General features: G+C 37.8%; 1 protein-coding gene across 1 annotated transcript in view; it reads right to left on the minus strand.

The window, feature by feature from the left end:
• The window catches only part of FAM155A (family with sequence similarity 155, member A), a 497,656-nt gene that overhangs the window by 1,806 nt on the left and 471,608 nt on the right, over nucleotides 1-24,242 (minus strand). The window contains exon 3 of the mRNA XM_009333376.1: nucleotides 10,899-11,070. Within this exon, the coding sequence (XP_009331651.1) occupies nucleotides 10,899-11,070 (172 nt within the window). The remainder of the gene's footprint in view (nucleotides 1-10,898; nucleotides 11,071-24,242) is intronic.

Genomic DNA, 24,242 nt, shown 5'->3' on the forward strand with positions numbered 1-24,242 from the left:
TCACCAGCCTCGTTGCCCTTCTCTGGACACGCTCTAACACTTCAACATCCTTCTTGTAGTGAGGGGCCCAAAACTGAACACAGTATTTGAGGTGTGGCCTCACCAGTGCCGAATACAGGGGCACGATTACTTCCCTACTCCTGCTGGCCACACTATTTCTGATACAGGCCAGGATGCCATTGGCCTTCTTGGCCGCCTGGGCACACTGCCGGCTCATATTCAGCCGGCTGTCAACCAACACCCCCAGGTCCTTTTCCGCCAGGCAGCTTTCCAGCCACTCTTCCCCAAGCCTCTAGCATTGCAGATATTAAATAGATTGATCCCAGTACGGACCCCTGAGGGACACCACTCATTCTGGTTCTGCATTGGTTGGATAGTTTTCACAGAGCCTGTAGGGTAAACACAAGAAAAAATAAACATCAGGCACAAAAAGATTGGCAGAAGTTGGTAGGTCAAAGATAGTTTAGTCTAAGCTATAAATCCACACCTTTGGGTTAGCCTGAGGCCCTCAACAAAGATTTTGAAAGCAGCTACATAATTGCTATAATTTATAAATTAACTTTGTTTCTTGGAACAAGAATTACATTTTGTCTGAAGTATCACAGCAGTGATATTACTTTCAAAAAGCAATGCCTATAAGTTTAAGCATAACATACTTAGGTTCAGGCACCAGACTGCCTTTATTTCGTGAATAACTTGTAAAGAAAAGCAGCACACCTTAAAATGAGGTGAAACTGAACTCTTTCATTCCTACTTCCATAATATCAATCTGCAACTAAACAAAAAGTGCATTAGGTATGATGAGCGTGTTAAAATGCAGATTTAACATAGACTGGCACTTTTTTGTACATAGCTGACACAACAGTCTACTATGTTATACAGGAGCCCAAGTAAAGTTGCATCTATTTTTGGATTCAAACAAGTTTTTAAAGATACAGGAATGAGAACAGCTTGTTTGATTTTCTGTAAAGTCAGGGTTTACTCTGTAGGAAATCAGGCCATTTTTGCACCTATGCAGTCAGATACTTAAGGCAGCATACCAACACTTGAAAATTATTTATTCTCTCTCAGATCATCACTGAATGTACTTCATGTCTTTTAAGAAATTCTGTTGCATTTTGGAACTTGTGGACAGTTGTTTATTGCAAATATAATAAAGCGATCTTATTGCTAACATATTTTCTGAAATCCATCTTTTGGTGTTTGTGTGCATACGTGTGTTTTTAAACATGGTAGCATATAGGCAGTGCCTCCCAAAGCAGGTAATTGTACGATCTGTTCTGTGGCTGCAGTAGCTCAAACTGTTAGTGGTAATTGAAGAGGCACGGAGAATGGTTAATGCTTTGGATCCCACTGAGGCTTGTTTACTATTCAAACTGTATTTCCTGCCTTTCTTGTTATAGGAAAACCCAGACTTCCTTTGAAATCAAAGTCTATATGTACAAGTTGACAATCAAAAGGTATTTAAATAGCTCATATACACTTACTGAATCATAAATAACTTGAAGGCAACCCCAAATTCAAAGCTGCATTGAACTAGTTCATAATGCAAAGTTAAATTTCCTCTTTATTTCAATACAAAAATTGAATTTAGGTTTTGAATTTGCAGTTACATATTTAATAATCAGTTAACTACAGAATCACTATTCAGTTGCAGAACATTTAGATAAATTCAGTCAGAGCTTTTGCACTGAAGTAATAAAACTTCACAATTGTGCTTCGCCACATACTCATTTGTAGCCATGAGTATCAGTTTTGGCCCCTTGGATCTAGCCAGTCTACTCAGTCAGAGGGTTACAAATCTGTGACTTACCAGAAACCCTGGAAAGCTGGCTACATCAACCTTGGAAAACCATGGAGAAAAAAATGTATTTTGTTCTTTTAGGAAAATATTTTATATGGACACAGGGTTTGGGATAAGGAACAGAAAGGATACCTTTACCCACCAAACTACCAAGGCTTCACTCTTCCTATTCTGTCTTTATAGTTCAGTTTGTAGACATCATTACTCTCTATTACTTGGATGTTCAGTAATTATATTTCTGAGACTAACTTACCAACTGTTACTGGCTAGAAACCTACTTTGCTTTTCACTTTTCACTTAAAATTCTCAGCTCTGGATCTCCATTTCTCAACTTTTCCCAACACTCACCTGTATTTTACCAACAGAAATCTTAGTCCGTACAGAGGTTCTTGGACCTTGATCTTAATCAAAGATCTAGAGTTTGCCAGGATACATTTTGGTATCAAACCATTCTCCAGACAGATATGCTATTGCTCACGAACGTCATGTAAAAGCTATCTCTTTGCTTTGTAAACAGATACTGTTTTCACACACAGATAACACTTTGATGATCAGCACAGCAGTTATATCTGTAGGGAGCGTGTGTTACTAATGCTGATGCAAGAATTAAGGCTACTCATTTGACTGAGATTATGTTAATGGAGACATGACTGTAGATAAATCCCATGTATCCTGCTCAGCTGAATCATACTGAGAGAAAAAGGAGTGACAGCATGAGCATCATATTCACTTTGTGCAGAAACAGCTTTAGGGGAAAAACAGCAAACCGTAAATATGTTCTTATACAATAATTAAAATCACAAAGACTGTCTATGGGTGCATGGTCTGCTGATCAGCTAGATCACCAGCTAACTCAGAGAATGCTGTGGTTTCTGCCTGAGAATTTGCATTTCTTTTGCACAAGAACCAGCATGCAAAAAAGGTGGTTGCATTTCCACATCTCACCCCAACACTGTCAGCATGTGTCATGCTTGTAGCTGGATCTGTATCTGTAGCAGTTGGTCTGGCTTGGCCCACTTGGGTTTTTTGCTACAGAAAGAGCTGTGGAGCCATAGTATTCCGCATCTTTCAGTCACCATCAAAGGACTGATTGATATATTTGTTGTCGTCGTTGGTTAAGTATTTTAGAAAGCCACAGAAATAAAACAGATTTTTTGGTATGTTATGTTTTTTCCTCATTTTCTTTCTGTATAACTCTAAACTGCAGTCCTTTTTAGCATAGATTTCTGATTATTTTGAGAGGCATACCAAGCTTCTTGTGCTTGAAGAAAAGACCATGCACTAGAAGAAGAAACCAGATAAGTGGATGTAGTATACCAGAAGTTTCAAATGCTCCATTTCATTGTGAAGCGCAAAGTAAATAATGTCTGTCAAGAGTGAGCCATCCAGCAGTGACAACATTGTACCAGTGAATGTCAATACTCTGCATGACATTTCTCTTTCTGAGGAATTATTTCTGAGAATTCAATATTAACATTTTCCAACTACAGAAGGCAAGAGAACATTAGATATTATATGACTAGATTTCACTGCTTGCTTATATCTGATATGGAAGCCAGCTCTCTTCGATCTTATCCAGATGGTCCTCTCAATTTCTAAATTGCTGTGTCTGTGACACATTATGATGCTTCTGTTTAGACATGTATTTTATACCCTTCATATTAGAAAAAGTAATAAAATGAAATGTAGAAGAAGGTTTAAAGATAAATAAATTATTCTTCAGTCAAACAGATTATTCTTAAACTGGTGAATAAGGCTGTTCAACTCTTCTGAAAAGGTTAATTTCCATTTCAGACTCCATTCCAATTGTTGGATGAGATCTGGCTTGCTGTATTTTAATTTTGTTTTATTACTATATGTTGGTGACTGTTTCAGATAGTTGCCTCTGGAACATTTTCCTGTGTGTATGTGTTCACACTCAAGAAAAATTAATTGTGTTTCTTCACCATGTATGGATTTTTTTTCCCTAAAATATGTACAGAACCAATTTCCTCCTGCCGATGTAAATCAGTGTTATCCCTGTAAAACAGACTGAGCTGCTGCAAGTCAGAAAAATAAGCAAATAGGTGACTCTCAAGGCTATACAATGAACCTTTTTAGCTCTGCTATGTTGAGATACAGGAGAAGGGTGAGGGAACTCACTTCTAGCAAGCCTTTGTTTTTCCCCCCCCCCCCCCCCCCTTCAGCTTTGCTTCTATTATGTACAATTTTTGATCAAAAGAATTTACTACTTTGATATGATAGGAAAGGAAAGGGTCACACATATCTAAGTACTGTGTTGCCATAGAAAGTTCAGGGACATCCATAGGTTAATTGCTTGTGTTGTTTTTATAGGAGAAGAACCTTTGCAGCTAATAAACCTATTATAGTATGGGATTTCATTCATGGGAAAGTCTCAACATTCAAGACTAGAAGAACACTGGACTCAAAAGATGAGCTATTTAGTTGACAGATTCTGTTGCACAACCATGTCAAATTTTCCTTCTGTAGGGAAGATCTGTAAGCAGATCCATCATTAGTAACGATTTAAACCATGGTTGTCAAACATAAATGGGATTTGTCCTGCTGTCTGTGTTAGCTTAATATTTTGATATATTAGGACCTACTAAGAGGCAGGAGGCAAAGGACACATTATTATGAGTTATTTTTAGAGTAAGAATTTGGATCAAGTATATATATACATATTGGAGTTTGCCAAGAACAACATAAAGTGGATTGAATTCAGAGATTTTCTCTTCTTGAATTGTTCTACAAAGAAAAGATAGATTGTGATGCATTCTATATATCACATTTTCTCAAGGAAATTGTTTTTCAAATTGCACTGAAATCAGGGCATCTGTTTTGAAACAGACAGTCTATAGCTAAACCTGCTGGTGAAACCCAGACACACATCTGCCCCTTGAGAAGAAGCTGCAGTTAAAAGAGTTGTTCCCAATACCTTTGTTGAGCTTTGTTAGACAACAAACCTTTTCTACAGATTGGTGAGAATTGTCTGTAATAATTCTCACTATGTCCTTAGAAACATTAGTGTGTGCTACGAAGCATGACTGACAGTTTCTTTTCTGGTGAATACTCTTCTTTACTCTAAAGGAGGAGGAGTTTCTGAGGAAGTGCTACTTTGCATGGATCACATAAGCATATGTCAGTGATATTTGCCAAAAATTAACGTATGGGAGAATATTCACACCATGCGTTCCAAGCAACAGAGATGTTAATTGGAACACATGAAATTAGGAGCCTAAATTAATATGAACTGAAAGGAAAGATATAAGTGATTCAAAGCACCTGAATCACCTGTCCTCTCTCCTCTCCCCTTACTTTCTCCTTCTACATTGAAAAGTATCAGGAGTCTGTTCAGCACAGGAGAGCAGACAAATTTGATTCTCCTCTTGGTGGCAGTAGACTCATTCTGATGACACTGCTCTTAGGAAACAGCAGAAGTTGCCATGCTGGTTTTGGAAGAAGCTAATGCAACACATCTCTGCCTAATTGCTGCTCACTACACTCCCTTCCTTTCCTTCACAGAGGAACTTAAGTGCTCCATTAAATTCCATTACATCTGTTGTACAAGTAAAGAGTGTGAGCATGTGGCTGGAATTTCCTGCCTGATGTTTGCTGCTGGGTGATCATCCTGTTATGCCACAAGGCACAAAAAGACCATAAGTCTTGGTCAATACAAAGAAAGCCCTTAGCAACACAGGTAGCCTTAATTCTGCACTCTAAAGTGGCCCAGACTTGGCACATGGATAGCAGTTTGGGGACTGTTCTCCCAGCAGCCAGAATAGGCTATGTCTGTATTAACAAGTAGTTTTGGGCAAAAGGAGAAGATTTCTATAACAAAACAGCTGGTGCTGAGTATCTCATGTCATCCCTGAATGCATCTGAAGGGTTTTTACCTCACTCTAACTCTATTTTGATTCTGTAGACCGAATGTGCATTAGTGGTTGGGACGTGCTAGGTATGGTCCTGTAGCACTTCTCCCAGTTTAGTTCCATCCAAAGGAACCCAGCTTGTATTCTGCAAGAACTCTCCCCAGCGCAAGTCAAACAGCAAGGAGTACGAACAGGAGATTTGCTTCAAAAGTACACTGCTGAACTAAATTGCTAACGCAGATGCAACTGCAGCATTGGAGTTGATGGCATATCCTGGCTGCTCAGGGAAGGACTGTAGGTGCGGAGGAGAGCTCATCTTTTCTCCCTTCTCTTTGGGCATCTCTGCTGCTCATTTGGTGGAAACTGAGCTCTCATATTTTCTGGGTTGAGCAAACTGAAGAACTGAATGGATAGTTTTGGCTGTGAAGAAAATACTTGACCTCTGCATCCTCTCTCTGTCTCCATTGGGAGATGGCAGCAAGCCAGACGGAAGCAGTTCATGGTCTGGACCAGTCCCCAGGCCGGCTGCTGGACCACATTACTTTGGAAGGCACGGGAAAAGCACGAGTTGTGAAGTATTACCAGGCTCTTCCCAGTGCTCTGTACATAGAGTCATACATCTTTCAGCTCTCTTTTCACACTCAAAGAGCACGTGTGAAAGAAATCTTTCACATCTTCCATTCACACTGGGGAAAAAAGAGGAAAAGATGACTACATCTATGAAAGAAAACAGTCCCACTAGTACGCACACTGTTTTTATAGGAGTCACAATTAAAAAACTTGACCTGGAACTTTGCATGGGACTCATTCATTGTAATCTGCCATGTGTGTGTGTATGTATGCCTAAACACTATTATTATCTCCCTTAATTAAGATTCTGTTTTGCATGGGCAATTCTAGACATCTAAGCTGCCGGAAGAAACATTAGATGAAACCACTGGAAACTTTGATCATATGGGTATAAACTCCAAATGTCTAAACTGAAAGCAACCATTCAATTTGAATGAATATGAAAAATATTGTGTTCCAGAACAGCACCTGATGGAAAGATTGACTTCTTTCCATTTCCTAGAAGAAAGGGAGGAAAGGGGAACAAAAACTTCTTTCTAGCTAACCACGTTTCCATAATCAGACCCACACTGTGATTCTGATTGTTTTGATTAATCTCCCAAGTACTTTCTTTTGCACTGCAGTTGTCCTACATCCTCACATGCATTTCTACAAAAGACAAGTTCCTGTGATACACAATTAGTGTAGCATCCCCTCTCCTTTTCCCACTACCTGCTTTCATTGGAGGTAATCAAGTAAGACTTTCTCAGGCTAGAATGCTTCTTATTCATTATACCAGTCCTTCAGGAATTTCCAAGAAGTCATTATTAATCAGTATTATAAACTACAACTTTTTTTTTTTTTTTTTCTTAAATTTGGTGGTGTCAAAGGACTGGAAGAGAGCAAGTACACCACCATCGTGTGTGATTCTTAGCCACAATTATGACTCCAGCCTGCCCCCTATAATGACTCTACATATAGCCTTATTTACTTTTTTGCAGCATTTTAAAAAATACCTATTTAGGAATTCTATGATAACAATGACTGCAAAATCTCTTGGGGAAAAAACAGCCAGTCCTATGCTGTTTTCTCATCATATGGACCTCTCAAGGAGGGATAAAACCTTTGTTAATATTTCTTTTTACAGCCACCAGTACCTTTTTTTTTTTGCAGCCATCAACCTCGAGAAAATCCTGCCCTGAAAGAAAAAAAAAGTATGTGGGTTCCCTGTCCGCCGGTGCTGCCATACCCCCACTTCCAGCATATGTCTCTGCACCCCTGCTCACCGCTGCAGCGGGACGGGGATGGCGAGGGGAGGTGGCAGCTCCGTACCACCACAGCAGCTCCCAGCGCTGCTGGTGACATGAAGCTGCATCAGTCTTTTATCTAGCTCTAATTGGAAAATGGCATGTCATGTTTATATGTACATCCTGCACTCTGTGCTGTCGTCAACATCAAATAGAACCAGCTATCATTGGTACACCTTTTCCTATTCCTTGACTTCCATGGTGTATTGAAATGTTTTATAGAAATCAGTCCTCTGTCTTTCCATTAACCTAAATCTCTACTGGACCTTAGAGGAAATAGTCTGTTACCATGGAGAGGAGGGAGGGAAGCCCTTATTATAAAACATTGTTAAAGAAAATCAGAATCCACAAATTCTTGATGTTTCTCAGAGATAAATCATCCTATAAGCAGAGGGGCTCCTTTTTTTTTCTCCAGACAATATTTTATAACTAACAGTTAGTTATAAAAGACTAACCAGATAGTCTTTCATTAGTTTGTTTTTGGTTTTTTGTTTTTTTTTTTTTTTTTTTTTTTTTTTTTTTTTTGGGGGGGGGGAAATATCATACCAACATAACCCAATTCATACCAACATAACCCAATTCAGTTCTTGCTGGATTTCTCTGAAAATGCAAGTCAAAATTTCAAAAAAGGACCTGTAGCATTTCTCTCCATGGGATACCATCAGAGTCAGAAGCAGCAGAGATATTCAAGCCTAATTTAAAAGAGTGATGAGCTGTGGCAAAATGCTGTTCATGAAGAATCCCTGAACATAAAGTTTGCTCCTGATGTGTTTCCTGTAGCTCAATGGTGACCAGCTTCACAGTGAACTTAGGTCAAATGGAGACATCAGACAACCACCTATAACACCTAAATATCAGATAAAAATACCTTTGACCTGACTCTTTTGGTTTTTGCCAATGAATTGCACCCACTCCAGGAAGAGGAAGAGCAGGATCAGTAACTAGAAATCCCAGAACATGTCTGCCAGACAGGAGCTCACAGAAAGTGCAGCAGGAGAAGAGGTCCCTCAAGATGTGGGTGACCTGCTTTCTGTTCTTTTCTGCAAAAGGAGTTCAAGTTAACTGTCAAGCCACATGCTATGCTGAGGTAGAGTATTTTGTCTGCTGATGAACTCACTGTACTTCACATGAAATACTTCTGTTTTCACTAAGCTGCAGAGAAGTGTAATTCTTTAGCTCCACAGCAGATACTAGTCTAATTTCTCGTTTCGTGGCAGGAAGTGTTCTTACAGTGAGCTGCTGTTTAATAACAGGGAGACAATGTGCTTGTATTCCAGACAAAGTTTGAATTGCAACCTTCTACCTCTCCTCAGCATCTTCTCTTGCACACAACTGCCTTGTGTCAGCATGCTGACTCCTATGGGTCCATGAATACAAACTCTGCTCTGCTGATGCTGAGAGTCTTGACTTGGGGGGACAAAAAGTTCAACCAAATATTAGTTAGTGGACTGCTGAGATGAGATTCAGGTCATCCTGATTTTAAGTGTCTGCAATAAGACATTGGTGACTAACAGCAGCTACAGCAAATAGAGTTCAGCCAGCACTGTTAGCAGGGCATAGAGAACTAGTCAGCTTATCGGGTGCAGTTGCCTCCTTAGGCTGAATTAAATAGCTCTCAGCTCTACTGACCACACCAGATCTTCAGTGACTCTAGTGAAAGCTTAGTCACAGAGTTTATGTGTAGATACCCACACTACTAATACCTGCAATAAAATGAGTTTAATCCTCCCCTAAATCTGCTTTTCATCCCAAACTCAGAGATATCGACTGCCAGTTATCTTTGAAAAGTAATCTATTTTGTGTGTTTTAGGAATGAATTTGGACTTGGAGATATAATAGGAAAGTGAAGAGGTGGATATGTATTTCCTAAGAGATTTTCTGAAATAATTACTAAGATGGTTTTGTTTATTATTTGTTCATTCCTTGCCATTGTGTATGTGTGTAAGTGTGCACACGTGTATATACATGCATACACACACATACAAACATATACATTGTATACATGTTGTAAATAAAAGTGTCCTAAGTCTCACTTCAGCTTTTACTGTCCTATCTTAAACTGGAAAATAATGCTCATTTGTTTACTGTGTATGCATATTGGAAGGCTATTAATATTTACGAAATGCATTGAAGTGAAGTGCTAAGCACCATTACCTTATTGATGACTACCAAATTGTAACTCAGCTTACATTTCATTATATTGTCTTTTGCATATGGATGGATATTGCTCGAGTGTGTGCAATAGGCTTAATCTTCAAGAAGAAATATAGTAAATATCTTGCTACCAGAACCCCCCTAAATCCAAACACAAGGTATAAGGTGAAATTATGCTTGCCTCTGAGATGGTATAGAGCATTTATGGGGTTTTATATTTTATTCTGTTTTTAAGTAGCTTGCCACGGGCAACTCATTTAGTATCAAGCTCTCCAGTGCAGCCCTAATTGAAACTGAAGGCTGTCCAGTTTCAGAAATTTGGACCAAGCTGTCAAACAATCTAAGTGTTGAAATGCCTTTTTACTGATTTAGTGGGAATAAGTTGACTAAATATCTTCAAGATTCTCAAATGATACTCTAGGCGTCAGAAATCTGCAGATAACACTGATATAAGCTGAAATTTTGTGTGGATGACTCCGAGCCAGTCCTGAAAAAAGTATCTGAGGTACCCAGGATGTACTAAAGGTATTTTTTGCCTACCATGTCCTCTCTGGTTAGGTTATTCTGGGATAGTGTTTGAAGCAGAATGGAATGTAAAAGGAATCAAACCATTTTATCAATCAATGTGTAGACCTATATTAACAATACCTTTTAAAATACTCACAGAATGTAACAAGACTCAAGAAGAGACCAAAAGATCAGTTCTTCGCAGGTGAACAAACAATTCTTAAAATTCTTCACTAGTGAAAGACCTTTCCTCAGACATTTACCTTCCAAGAGCTGCTGCACAGTTTTGAATGCTATATCTCAGATTCTTCATTTACCTGACATAAGAATGCAGGTGAACAAAGGTGAATATACTAAAAACTGGACTTCTCTTTCTCTTTTTTTCTGAATATTACATGACAGCCTCTTTTCTCTGAATACTGCATGACATGGAGCAACAAAAATCCTCCACCAAATTATCCAGCGTAAAAAATAACCAGAACAAATTTTTTCTAGTAATTTTGTTTTGTAAACTTAATGACTGTGGCAAGCTGTAGCATAAATGCACATTACTAAATCTGGGCTCAAATCCTAGCACCTCCAAGAAATCTTTGTGATGAGGAATACTTTCAGGCTCTCATAGAGCTAATGGAAGAAACATTATCCACAGTCTCCTTCACATTTAGACTTATGAAAACAGGTGAAATTAGCTTTTCTATACTATACCTGTACAGATGAAACTTGATAGTCCTCCATAGATGACATCGTCGTTGTCTGGTAATATAAAGGGACACCTCGTCTGAACCTCCAAACAGTATTGCTTGCAAGGAATTCTGTTGCTGCAGTGAAACTGTGTGACTTCAAAATACTGGGAACAGAGCCAGGCTTTGTAGACAGTCTGGAAAAAGAGAAGAACCAGAAGTACATATGGATGACAATAGCACTGTCATTATTAGAAGAACATACTGTACTACACACCTACATTAATGCTGCTTCTGAAAGGAAATCTTGAGAGAATATCACCTGAGTAAAACATACTCTTAACTTTTGACTATCCTCCCGCTTCAGAAATGAAAACTCCAGCCAAGTCACTTAAAAGCAACAGTTAGTCAGGACTGGGCTTATGCTATTATTTTATCTTAGTTTGTAAACAAGCATGTCTTTTTATTAGACACACGCACGCACACCACACACCCCTGTCCCTGTACCTTATCATACACAAACTGAGATCCTAACCTCATTTGAAGCTGGGTTGGGAAAAACGTATGAAAATAAGTGCAAGAAAGAGTTTAAAACTGGGCTCAGGCCAGCTCTGTTCTTTCTATCATCTAGAGTTAAGCTATCAGGTCGCAATAGATGGTGCTGCTTCCCTTCAAATAAAACCTTATCCAGTCCACAGCATCAAAACACACATTAGGGTTCCTGAACGCCAACAGCTGTAGACTAGGGGATAAATGTGCCACAGTGAGGACCAATGGCTACATTTGGGAGCTAAAAGGAACACATTAAAGATTCTGTCATTTGATGCTGTGTAGTCATGGCTGCAGGACCTGTGATTATTACAATTATTATTATCATTATTTAAACAGAAAAGCAAAATAAATGTGTTAATTCTAGTTTCTTTTACCTATTCTCTTCTGAGCAATGATCTTTGTCATAGGAATTAAGCTAGCTTTTTGGACATAGAACAGTTTCACATGTGATCATGCAAAAATAGATTGGACACCAGGCTACAAAGGTGATGAAAACCTGTATGACTGAATACAGAGAGGTTTGCATGTTTCCCATTTTATTTTCCACTTATCTGTTTTGAAGTACATTATTTACTGACTAGGTACTTGTTATCTATCTAGGTTATTATATAACAAAAATTTCCTTTTTGTATTCATTCAGAATATCTGAAAAGCTTAGTAACTACCTTTCCTTTATCACAGGCTGAAAAGCAATATAGTCAGCTGATTATTTTCCTTCTTCCTAGACCTGTTTTTAATAAAAAAGGAAACTTAGATTAAATCTTTTAAGCACTGAAAATTCAAACACTGACATGTTAGAAAAGCAATCTAGCTGAGAGTTTGATTTCAGTATGTTTCATCTCATCAGTTATAATTTTTATTAGTGTCAGTAGCAGCTTAAATTGTATAATTAATTTCAACGTATTAGTTCCAGAATCACAAAACTTTTATCTTAGCTTGTTTGCAATGGTGGTAGGTATGGGTAAGGTGATAAAGTGAAGCCTTTATCACTAATCTATGGTTTGTGATTATCTCTTTATAGTAGCTTTTGCCTACTGCATTTTGTAGAACACAATTTTTTTCATTACAAATTCGGTTTTAATTGCTTACAAAGGTTTCTTATCCACAGTAAATGATTAATGAGAAGGAAGACTAGGCGATGTGTGTACTTTTTGTTCTTAAATAAACTTCCAAACAGCAAGTGGTTTTCCCAGTGTTGACTATATCCCCTACCACATTTTTAATGCTTCAGTTGCTATATTGACACTTGCAACAATAAAAGAAATAAGGTAATTGTTTTTCTATTTTTAATTACTCAGTGAGTGTAGTCTATTGGTTGGAGACAGAAATGCTGGCTCTGATGACAGATAAATATTCACAGATGTTCCTTCCTGATCACTAACACTGTAGTTCTGTTCAGTATAAATCCACATTTTCTCTTCATAGAATAGATCTAAGAGTAGTAAGTTGGTTTATGAATCATATTTGAAAATGTACATCAGTTTGTAGGGAGTGTATTGAACAGCACACCATACATGGTAACAAGAAAATGAGCAAACCCATGTGTCTTAAGCAAGACAGGAAATAAATGTTTATTCAAGAGCAGAAGTAAATAATGCAATGTGAAAAGGCTTCTGTGAACATTTTTATGTATCCAATCTCAGTTTGTACACATCATCTTCCTGTCTGATTCACAAGTCTTCAGCTTTGGCTCAAAATTACATTTGAACTCTTGTCCATATTTTTAAAGATTCCATGAGAATACCTGTTCCTGAGATCTATTTCTCAAATAAGTGTCTCCCACTCCATACCCTTTTTATTGCAGCCTCTTTCAACCTTGTCTGCAGTCTATACTGAGTTTTTTAATATGCTGGTCCCATTTCTCTCTGTTTTGGCCAGTGAGGCTACATGGAAACTATTTTCAGAGTTCTGTCTGGATATGAACTTAGGTCATATCCCACTTCAGGGTGAGATGCTGATGCTTATCAGCCTTCCTATCCCCATGCTCTGGTTTCTTCAAAAGAAACTTTGGGTTTGTGGGACAAGATCCCTCTGCAGAACACTGTAAGATGTCCAAGAAGTAGAAGGTGAAACCCTCGGGTCATCCTGAAAACTAGCCTAGAATGTAGGAGATGTTGGTCTTCATCCCTTCCCACAAAGATCCTCCATTTTTCCAGGTCTTTTTCAGGCCTGAGAACTGGCATGAAACAGTCTGAGTAGTTGGAGGAGTGAACATCATAGAAAAGCATCAATTTAACACTTGAATACTTATAGTGCAGCTGAGGTGGAATTTAAAGTCACATCTGGATAAGAAGAAGAATAAAAAAAGGTCAAAGCCAGATTTGAGCACTAGAGAAGGCTCACCCATAGTGCCTAGCTGTTAGCCCACTGCCTCCACAGCTTTGGCCTGTGCTCACTCATACATTTCCAGACAGTGCCCAGCCATTGTCTGGGAAAAGGTATATTCCAAGCACCACACCCAGTAAGTAGTTTTGATATGGCCGTGCTATTCTTTGGAGAAAAAGGAAAAACTGTAGATGTCTCCAGACGAACTGTGCTGGGCCAGCTGGTAGACCAGAGAGTAGTCCCTCTCCACTCTTACTTAATAGTACAGATGCGATTTAAGTGCCTACTTTCCCAACAAAGACCCCAAATAACCTCTCCTACAAGGGTAGCACATCTTAGATGTCTTGGACATCTTAGACTTTCTAGGCACTGAAGGTTTTACACAGAAATATTCCTTCCATGCCTAAGGATGTGCTACCCAAGAGGGAGTACAGAAGCGTAAGAACTGATCTCGTATTTGTGCATACCACTCACTGCTCAGCAGCCTTTGCATGACCCCCATGGCTGACCCAACTGAGTAAGTAGGTCCAGAGCAGTCCAAAGTCTTTTCGTGGTTTCAATGATAGCAAAAGGGGACTTCTTTAGCTTAAATATTAGAAGCCTGTGATTTGTAATGGAAATGTATTGAAATGTCTTGAAATTTTCTTAATAGCAAAACAGATATTACAGCCTTTGATCAGCCAGTATTCCTTCTTATACCCTGGAAAATATAGGTTTTGGTTGGTTGGGAATTCTGCTCTGTCTCCTAGCAAATCCCAAATGCTGATTTCCAGAGTTTTAAAACAGGCACTGTATAACAAGGCCTAAAGCTATCAATGAAAATACATATTGGCTTGCATTTTGAGTATGGTATGCCTTTTACAAACTATGTTTTGATAAGAGGATATTTTTCCTTTTTTAAAGGATATCAATGGCTAAAACCAAAAATTTATAATCACAATAAATACTTCTCTTAAAAAATATTGCATATAGAACATTTTAAAATATTAGTTACATTCTATTAGTATTTTTCTATGTCATTTTCAGTGTGTCAAATGAAAATGAGTATTACTCATCTGAATGGAGAAAATATGCTATATATGTCAAGCTTTTCATGTTTTGTAAATGGTGCAATTATTTTTTATCTTATTGAAATACAAAATATATTGTATATGACCATTTTGAGGGCAGTTTTCCTTTCCTTTCTTTCTGCTTTTCCTGTGATTAAACAGTGCTTCTGCCTGGCTTCTTTTTTTTTCCCCTCTCATTTCACATCTGTTCTGAATTGCATGATATCAGTTACCGAGCTGAACCGAACCCTAGGTATCTGTGAAAAATAAAGGCAGGACTCCCACACTTTCTTTTCAAAAACTGAAGAAAGGATATTTTTTATTAAAATATAAAATATTCCTGCCATTTTTTTCCATGTCAATACTTCATCCTTGCAGCCTAGCAACCTAGCAAACAATACATCCTCCTCTCAAACATTAACACAATATTCCCTTTCTTTCTCACATAAACTATGGCATAACGAGACGGATAAATAACTCTCATTTCTGGAATATTTCTCTACAGCGTAGCTTAACTGCATGTATGGGAAGTCTTTAAAGTGGCTTCAGCAAATTATGGGTCACTGACAAAAGGTATAGAAGATCTTGTTTGAGGACATTGGTACAAAACTATCTTTGTCTTCCTGTGTTGGCATAATCTCTGCCAAAATACAGCCTTCTTTCTTAAGCAGATGTTATTGCTCCAAATAAAAATAAGTCAAAAAAGAAAAAAAACCCAAACCAACTCAAAATCTAGAATGATAGCACCGCTTGTAACCAACCTGTTAGCTACTGCCTATCATGCAAAATGGGTCACATCTAAGCATCAACAGTTTTTTTGTGTGTGTGGTCATATGGAAAAAAGCCAATCTGCCTCATAAAGTCCAGGAAAATGTTCACAACTGAGCAAAATGCCTGTCATGGTTTAACCTTAGCCGGCAACTGAGCACCACACAGCTGCTCGCTCACTCTTCCCTCCCCCAGTGGCATGGGGGGGACAATCATCGGAAGAGTAAAAGTGAGAAAACTCATGGGTTGAGATAAGAACAGTTTAACAATTGAAATACAATAATAACAATAACAATAACAACAACAATAATAATAATATATACAAAACAAGTGATGCACAATGCAATTGCTCACCACCCACCGACCGATGCCCAGCCAGTCCCCAAGCAGCGGCCCCCCCCGGCCAGCTTTCCCCAGTTTATGTACTGAGCATGACGTCACATGGTATGGAATGTCCCTTGGGCCAGTTTGGGTCAGCTGTCCTGGCTGTGCCCCCTCCCAGCTTCTTGTGCACCTCCAGCCTTCTCAGTCGGTAGAGCATGGGAAGCTGAAAAGTCCTTGACTAGTGTAAGCACTGCTTAGCAACAACTAAAACATGGGTGTGTTACCAACATTATTCTCATCCTAAATCCAAAACACAGCACTGTGCCAGCTACTAGGAAGAAAATTAACTCTATCCCAGATGAAATCAGGACAGTGCTTCACTACTAGGCTTCCAAGACCCATCCGTCCTTTCTAAAGTCTAAAACTTAAAAACTGTATTACAAATGATAGCTGATATGAGTTGTTCTGAACAGGAAAATTTATAAAAAGTAGGAGCCAATGAAAAATTCATAAATGCACATTTTCATGCACTCTTTTCCCTTATCTCCCATATGTTTTCTGTTTTCTATTTCAGGATGGTATGCATTTGCTCCAATTCTAAGTGAAATTATGACACTGTATTCTGTCTGCTTCTTTCATTCTGCTCTCTGCACTTATATTGGGTTTTCTTTGAAGACAGAGAAAAGATAGAAGGTGGATGTGAGGAGAAGACCACGTGTTAAATATCCAGAGGCAGGGAAAGTCCTCCAGATTTTCCATCAAGTAAAGTTTTCTAGAGCAAAATTCTTGCTCCTTCAAAACTTGCACTTTCTCAAGATTCAAGTCAATAAAACAAATGTCTTGGATTACATTTCAAGGAAAGCAAAGAGGGGCTGTGACAGCGATAGACAAGGCTTTCACTTTAATATTTCCTCAGTATAAGAAAACAAAACCAAAACTAACTTCCAACATGAACTGCACTAAACTGGGTTATAAGATTGGGAAAGATATATAAATTGTAGAGAAAATATAAGAAAACACAACTATCAACAGTTTTTGAAGAAACGAGGAAATCTAGTGATTTTCACATGAAATCAGAACTTCTGAAGACAAAAGCATCATTATATTAATAGATAATTTGTGAATTTAAGAATTAAAAGAAACACAAAACTATAAACATAGATTTTGGATTTATTAAATTTATAATTTCTGCTACATATTATGATCTTATATATATGTTGCATGCATATAATGCAGAAAAATAATGAAAATGGACTTGTGTTTTCAGCTGGTTTGGGAGATGATGAAAATCTTTGAAAAATCATAGTTGCTAATAGAAATCTGGCAGACTGATCTTAAAGAATGGAAAAAAAACCCATGTTTTTCTGTTGGTTTTGTTTTTACTCTTTTTTATCAAGGGAAAAAACTCCAATAAATTGGATTATTAATGCATCATGGCAACCACATACATACAGTAAATAACTATATATCTAAATATCTCATCTTTTTACCATCAACAGAACTTTAGGCACTCTATATTTGAAAGAGACACAGTCCTGGCTATTAGACAAGGCACTATGTTGGAAAGATAGTATCACATAAGAGTAAAGTCATCTTTTATGTACAGAAGCATAACTACAGAGTCACAGAAGAGTTTAGTGGTAATTTTGTTCACCTAAATAAATTAAACCTACACTACCTTGTTTCTGTAGGAAAACACTGTAAAATTACACTTTTGAAAAAGTGCACCAATCAATGCTGGCTTTATATACCTGTATTCATATGCATGGATGCCTACCCAGAACGATCATCATCCAAATCTTCTTGGCACTTGTACATGATTAATAATATAATGATAAAAATATATTATTAATTAGGCAGATTAATTAATTATTTGGCATTCATTTTATTTCTACTGTACAAGTTTCAAGCCAATGTCTGGAAGCAGAAAAAATATTTTATGACTTCAGTGACCAAGCACCCGTCACAAATAACCAGTTTCAGCAATTCAAGGAATGAACACTTCACAAACAAACCAGACACTAAACTGCATTTGCTTGTCAAATCATTACAGATAATAAATGGATTCAGAGTTAAGAGGAAGAAAGCGAGGTTGTGTGGAGAATTTTGAGAAGTTAAAAGAGCACAGCGTGTGCTTTTTCTCTCAGGACATCAGGAAGAACACTTATTTTTGTCTCTTTGTGGGGAATAGCAGTCCAGATATTGTCTCTTTTTAGGCTATTTTGTGTCTTGTATCACACATGAGGTTAGACGGTGTCTCAGAGTTATTCTTTCTGGCCTTGAAAGGCCGTCATACAGAACTATTAGGTAATATGGCTGCATTATTTGCCTAGAGAGGGGCCAATAGCTGCCGCCCACAACGTGTGCAGTATCGTCAGGTAGAACAGTGCATTGGCTGACCACAGCCCTGGTCATTACACCAGCTGACTTGCAACTGGCTGTGCAACCGCACAAAACTAATTTTAATTGCATGACCAGTATTCACTAAGACTGCAAAAATGACGGGAAGGTAAAGTCGTATTTACTATGCATATATGCCACAGTCTCTCTCCCTCCCCCTCTCATTCTCACTCACTCATACATGCACAGTACATGTGCTTCTAAATAACCTAATTTCTGTCAAAACAGATTGAGTATGTAGCCTCAATCATCTGAGTCACACTGCATGAGATGTATCAGTAGAGCAGAATGGAAAAGCTCAATCAGTTTCATTCTCTACGGCTGCCAATTCTTCATAGTTTTCAAGAGATGAATTCAGCTCTCTTCTGCCCCTTCCCCCGTCGTTCCTGACTGCTGTTGCCATCACAGTTCTTAATGAACAGCATGAAATTTCCAGAAAGTACTTAGTCTAGCTATTCTCCATGAAAATGACTGTTTTTTTCTCCCTGAACAAAAATTTGATGTTACTGGCTGGGTTGTCAAAATAATAATACAAAAGGGAACCTAGAAATCAGCAAATAGTTCTTACTGTGTAGATGTGGAGGATGGTGGGAGAGAAAGAAAGTAGGAAGAGAGAAGTCACAACAGAAATTCTCAAAATGGTAAATGTTCTGAATCAAAATAAATTTTAACTGCTTTGCACTGATGCTTTGCAGCCATATTCATTACTCAGTATGAAAATGAAGTCTTCAGAGAAGAACTTAATAATCTCACCTACCAGTTGAAAAGGAAGAGGTGCCTCATGAACTTCAGAGGCGCTCTGTTCATTGACATTTTCAACCACATCAGGAAATTGTACCTTATTGGGATAAAGGAATTAACAATATTGCCTTGAGAGAGTGTGATATGATTCCAGTTCAACTTCTCCCAAAGCTTGAGAGTAATTTGAGCTAAATTCTACAGTATTTATGTACACTGAGGAGTACCTCAGGTGGTGACTGACTTAGCAATTGATTTTCCAAGAATATTCATGGAATAACTTATTATGTAAGCTGAGCTTTTTTAGCAGAACTGGACGCAGAAACAGCATTCATTAAAAAAAAAAAAAAAATTCTGGGTTGCAGAATAGTGATGTGGCCTTCAAGTATTTCCTCTGTTCTACCCCAGTGGTCCCCAGCCCATGCTGACTCATAGACAACAACAGTGAATAAGCTGTGTACAGAGAGCAAAATCCTTCTCTTCCTGTCAGCTTCACTTTTAGCATATGATTTTCTGTAGCCAAAAGTAACCTTAAAGATTCTAGTATGCAACGTACTGCCTATATGCAACAGCTGATGTCTACTTCACATGTCTAATCTCTGCTCGATTCATAGTTATGAATGTATGAACTATTTAAAGGCATTATATGTGCATTTAAAGTTAGCACATATGTTTAAAGCCCATGCTTTCCTTTTTTTTTTTTTTTTTTTTTAGTCTGGATTAATTGTTGCCTCTGTATGTTATTCTGCAACATTACCACAATCCATAATGTTGTCTCTTTTAGAGTTTCCATCTCAACCTTTCTATGAAATTTTTTTAAAGTATTTACTTCAGCCTAACTTCCTTTACTTCATTTTAGTTTGTTTTACTATCCCATAACCTTAAAGGATAGGGTCACCAGGTATATTAAGGAGTTAAAAATAGTAGTAGTTGTCTTTATGAGCTGAGATGTTGTCAATAACAGAGTTGGAAAACTACTGGTAAAGGTTGGAAAACCTTCTAAGCCTTCACTTAAGCCAATAAAGACATTCACTCATCCACTGAGAACTGTGCCTGAACATTGGCCAGGCAAAGATGAATATATCAAACAACATATATACACGAAATAAGGGGATGAGATCTTAATGTAATTATGGGTTTCATGCCAGCAATGAGGGACCTCAGAAGAGCATGCCTATTTTTTTCTGTGATAAAGCTTTTGTTGTAAAATTCACTTTAAATCATATGCATGCTGTACAGCAGAGAAGTAATAGCTACTGTCACCTACCAACTAATGCACTGTTTGTGCAGTGCAGTCTCTAAAAGGCTTTTTATATTTGGATCACCAGGGTATTATGTGTTGGTTTGAGTGACAGTGCATCTTCTTTAAGAAACACTTGGGTCAATCTCAGTGTCTGCTTTGTGCATCAGAACCTCAGATACCATGTTGTACAAGCAGAGATGTCTTTTAGATAGCTTACAAGTGTATTTTATATAGACTACACAACCAAAATATAGATGGCTAACTGGTATAAAATCTGACAAGGGTAGTGTTACAAATGTGAACTCCCCCAGGAACTTTGTCAGTTTTGAGCAGTAAGGACTGTCTGACTTCAGGAAAAATGCATTTTGCATGCATACTATGGAATAAAAATCAGCTCTTACAGAGAGTCTTCTGCCCATGAGAGCTGGGGGACTGCTAGTGGCATTTCTCTTCTGCTGACCTTCATTCCCAGTCCCATTCTGAGACCGTGGGCAGCCTCAGGATAGGGCTGGCTAAGCACACAAATAGAGCAGAAATAGTGAATGGATAAGAGAGATCAATCCTCCGTAAGGCATCTTTGCCAACGAGAGTCAGTGGTACTGTCAGGTGATTAAATGTTCTTCATTACGTGCAGTAGAAAACATATAATAAAACAATGGCTTTCAAACGTGTGGGTTGCTGAAAAAAAGATATTTCACAGGAACAGGCTTTCAATGAACAAAAATAAAAAAAATCATAATAATTTCATTTCAACACTATCAAAATCAAACAATTTTGGCTGGGGAAATATTTCTCAATAAGGTTCAAACATTTCCTTCCAAAGAAACTATTATCATTCTGTTTATACAGCCAAACATTGCTTATAAAACATTCATCTAAACACACATCAGACTCTTTTGTGTTTTATTACATTACTATTGTTTCAAAGTTGTTCTGCTTTGTGGAGAAGTTGCTTTGTACATGCACGCACACACACACACACACATCCACACAAACTTTTTCCCTCCCCCGGGGAATTCTAACTTTGGTTTTGATTTTTTTTTTTTTTTAAATCTAATCCAGAATGAACACAAATTAACAATCTGAGCTTCCTGTAGAACGGACATTATATTTTCCAGTTATTCCATTCTACGTACATTTTTTAAATTCCTTGTGTTAAAAGACTGCAGCAGGAAATGAGGAAGTCTGTTTCATATTATGGAAACTTATGCCTGAAATTTACAGTAATTTGGGAACAAACACATCTGTCTGGTAGTTATTTTAACTTTTGATTTTATTTATATTTTGTTATAATGAATACTTTCTGTATCTGCATGGTTGGAATATCATAAGATAAATAATTTAATATTTATCCAGAAGATCTTGATGCCAGTGAATGTAAACTGTTGTATTAAGAAACAAAAACTTTTAGTGTTTCCTAAATGATGGTAAATTAAATAGGTAAACTTGTTTCTTTGCCTATTTTACCTATTATACAAATAATTTCATTTGAAAGACACACATGCTATTTTATTTGAAGATAGAGGAAAGCTAAACCAAGGTTGAAATTTATTTGCCAGAACATTGTTGATCTTAGCTTCAGTTCGTATACTACATAACAAGAGTTCTTTTAACCAAATACAAATGAGAGGAATTACAAGCTGCTCTACTCACATCTTTGTTGTTTATATTGGAAAAGACAACCAGAAAGATGCAAATATGCCAGCTCCTTATACAAATATGTTTCTTTGATTATGGAGAAATTACTGCAGAAGAGATGACATCAATGTCTCACTGTCACTTTGGTAATCTTAAAGATAAATTAGACACAGATATAGAAGAGATCTACAATGTTCTTATCTACCAAAATAAATTAAGCTTCTGCAATGACCAGATGTTGTGCAGAATCCAGATCCACCAGCCCTATCTTTCTGGTGATTAGCCAACCAATCAACTGGGGTCATCATAATGATTAACTTCGCTGTTGTTTTATAATATCCTAAAACCTGAATTCATCATCTGTATTAGAATTCAGTCTTAGCTCTTACTTAATATTGCAAAGAAACTTTCTTTTGAAGATCATAAACATCCCTTTGGGTGAGCTTAAAGGAAACTGAAAATTAAATAACTCATTACAGAAATAAGTAGTCTGGTAAAAAGTAAAAAGGGGGCACTAGCCTTTGATTTTGTGAGCTTAATAGTACTCCATCTAACCAGACACTGTATTAAAATGTTCAAATGACTAAAATAAAACAAATGAATAATCCTTAAAGTGTCTGATCAGCTTCCCTGGAAGATCTTAGGACCACTGACTTCAAGCCAGTTCATAATGGGCAGGGGTCTGTTTTAAAGTTTTACAGTCTGTTCTAAAAATGCATCTGAATTCATGAACCAAGCGATCTGTAAAGGCTGGAAAGTCTTTGTGCTCAACTCTGCTCTCCATCACTTTTAAAGTGATGGTAGTCTATATAAATCAGCTGAACATTACATTATTCAGAAGAATGATACTGCTGACTACCAGTGTATGCAGGAAGCCAGGACAGTCTCTCTCTCTCTCTATCCTCTGCTTCCTCAGATTAAGGACCTGATCTTTTCTGCCTACAAAGCTCTAGTGTTGTTCAGAAGAAACAATCCCTTATGGGCCCAGAGGCCTCCAATCAACTTGCAACAGCTGCTGTGGATTCCTGGCAGATGAGGGACCATGTCATAGACTGATATAAACATAGACAGAAAAATAACCTCTTTAAGCATAAGGTTTATTCAACTTTGATGCTGAATTTTCATCTTGATCACACAGACCGAAAAGTTCTCTAAATCCAAACAAGCATCTGAAAATTCAGTAAATAAGATGACAAAAGGTAAAGACAAGGAGTCAATGAATCCAGAATAAATAAGAAAATTAAGGCACCAGAGATAAGACAAATGCTTTAGAACCTGAAATCTATTCAAAAAGAAAAAAAACTCCAGAACTCATAACAATGGAAGGAGCCTGTCATAGTGTAGACTCTATTAATGATGTAATTAGTATCACTGACACAAGTTTATTTTAACCATGGTCATCTGAAATCAATTAGAATAACACTATTGTGTTGTAAACTATCTAGAGATAAAGCAGATTAGCCTTACTCTTTTCTCTAGACATTTTTGAATGCAGAAGCAAGGCTGGAGATGCAACTGCAGTATTTTACATTGCAACACTCAATGTCCTCAAGTTGTGCTACCTCTCTCCCTTACATTTAGCGTATAGGTTGACATAAAGACCTCAGAGTTGTGTGCTGTTGTTATGACATTGAAGTGAGACATCCAGACATCCGAAGAGAGTGAGTGCCTGAGTGTAAAAGCAGCTCCCAAGGAAAGGAGACAGGTCCCCCTTTCTCACAGTTTTTTCACACAGCTCTGGTTTGAGGCTACACATCTGCACCAAAAGCTGGCTTGAGCCCAGGTAGCCAAACCTTGCTTGGATGGGGATATATATGGGGGGGATATATATGGGGATATATATGACATTGCAGTCAGACCCATGACAGCTCGTGATCATGCATTTGATAAATCATGTTTTCTGGCAGAGCACAATAAGCTCTCCGAAGAGTTCATCAACAAGCTCAACAATAAGCTAACCCAAGACCAGGTGTCCCAAGTGAGGAGTTTCCCCAGTCTGGTATGGTTCTGCAAGGGACTAGACATTTGCCACAGCAGAATGAAGCTTGTTATCACAGGAGATTAGAGAGCAACAGTACAACCTGAACATACCTTTTGCTATTTCACCTGCCAATCTGGTGATCACCAGCATAGAGACTGTAACACAATCTTCTCACCTCTGATTTCCCAGAATCATAGAATCATAGAATCATTAAGGTTGGAAGAGACCTCCAAGATCATTGAGTCCAACCGTCAACCCAACACCACCATGCCCACTAAACCATGTCCCTAAGCGCCTCATCTACACGTCTTTTAAATACTTCCAGGGATGGGGACTCAACCACTTCCCTGG

The sequence above is a fragment of the Pygoscelis adeliae genome, unplaced genomic scaffold, assembly GCF_000699105.1.
Source record: "Pygoscelis adeliae isolate BGI_AS28 unplaced genomic scaffold, ASM69910v1 Scaffold48, whole genome shotgun sequence".
Lineage (NCBI taxonomy): Eukaryota > Metazoa > Chordata > Aves > Sphenisciformes > Spheniscidae > Pygoscelis > Pygoscelis adeliae.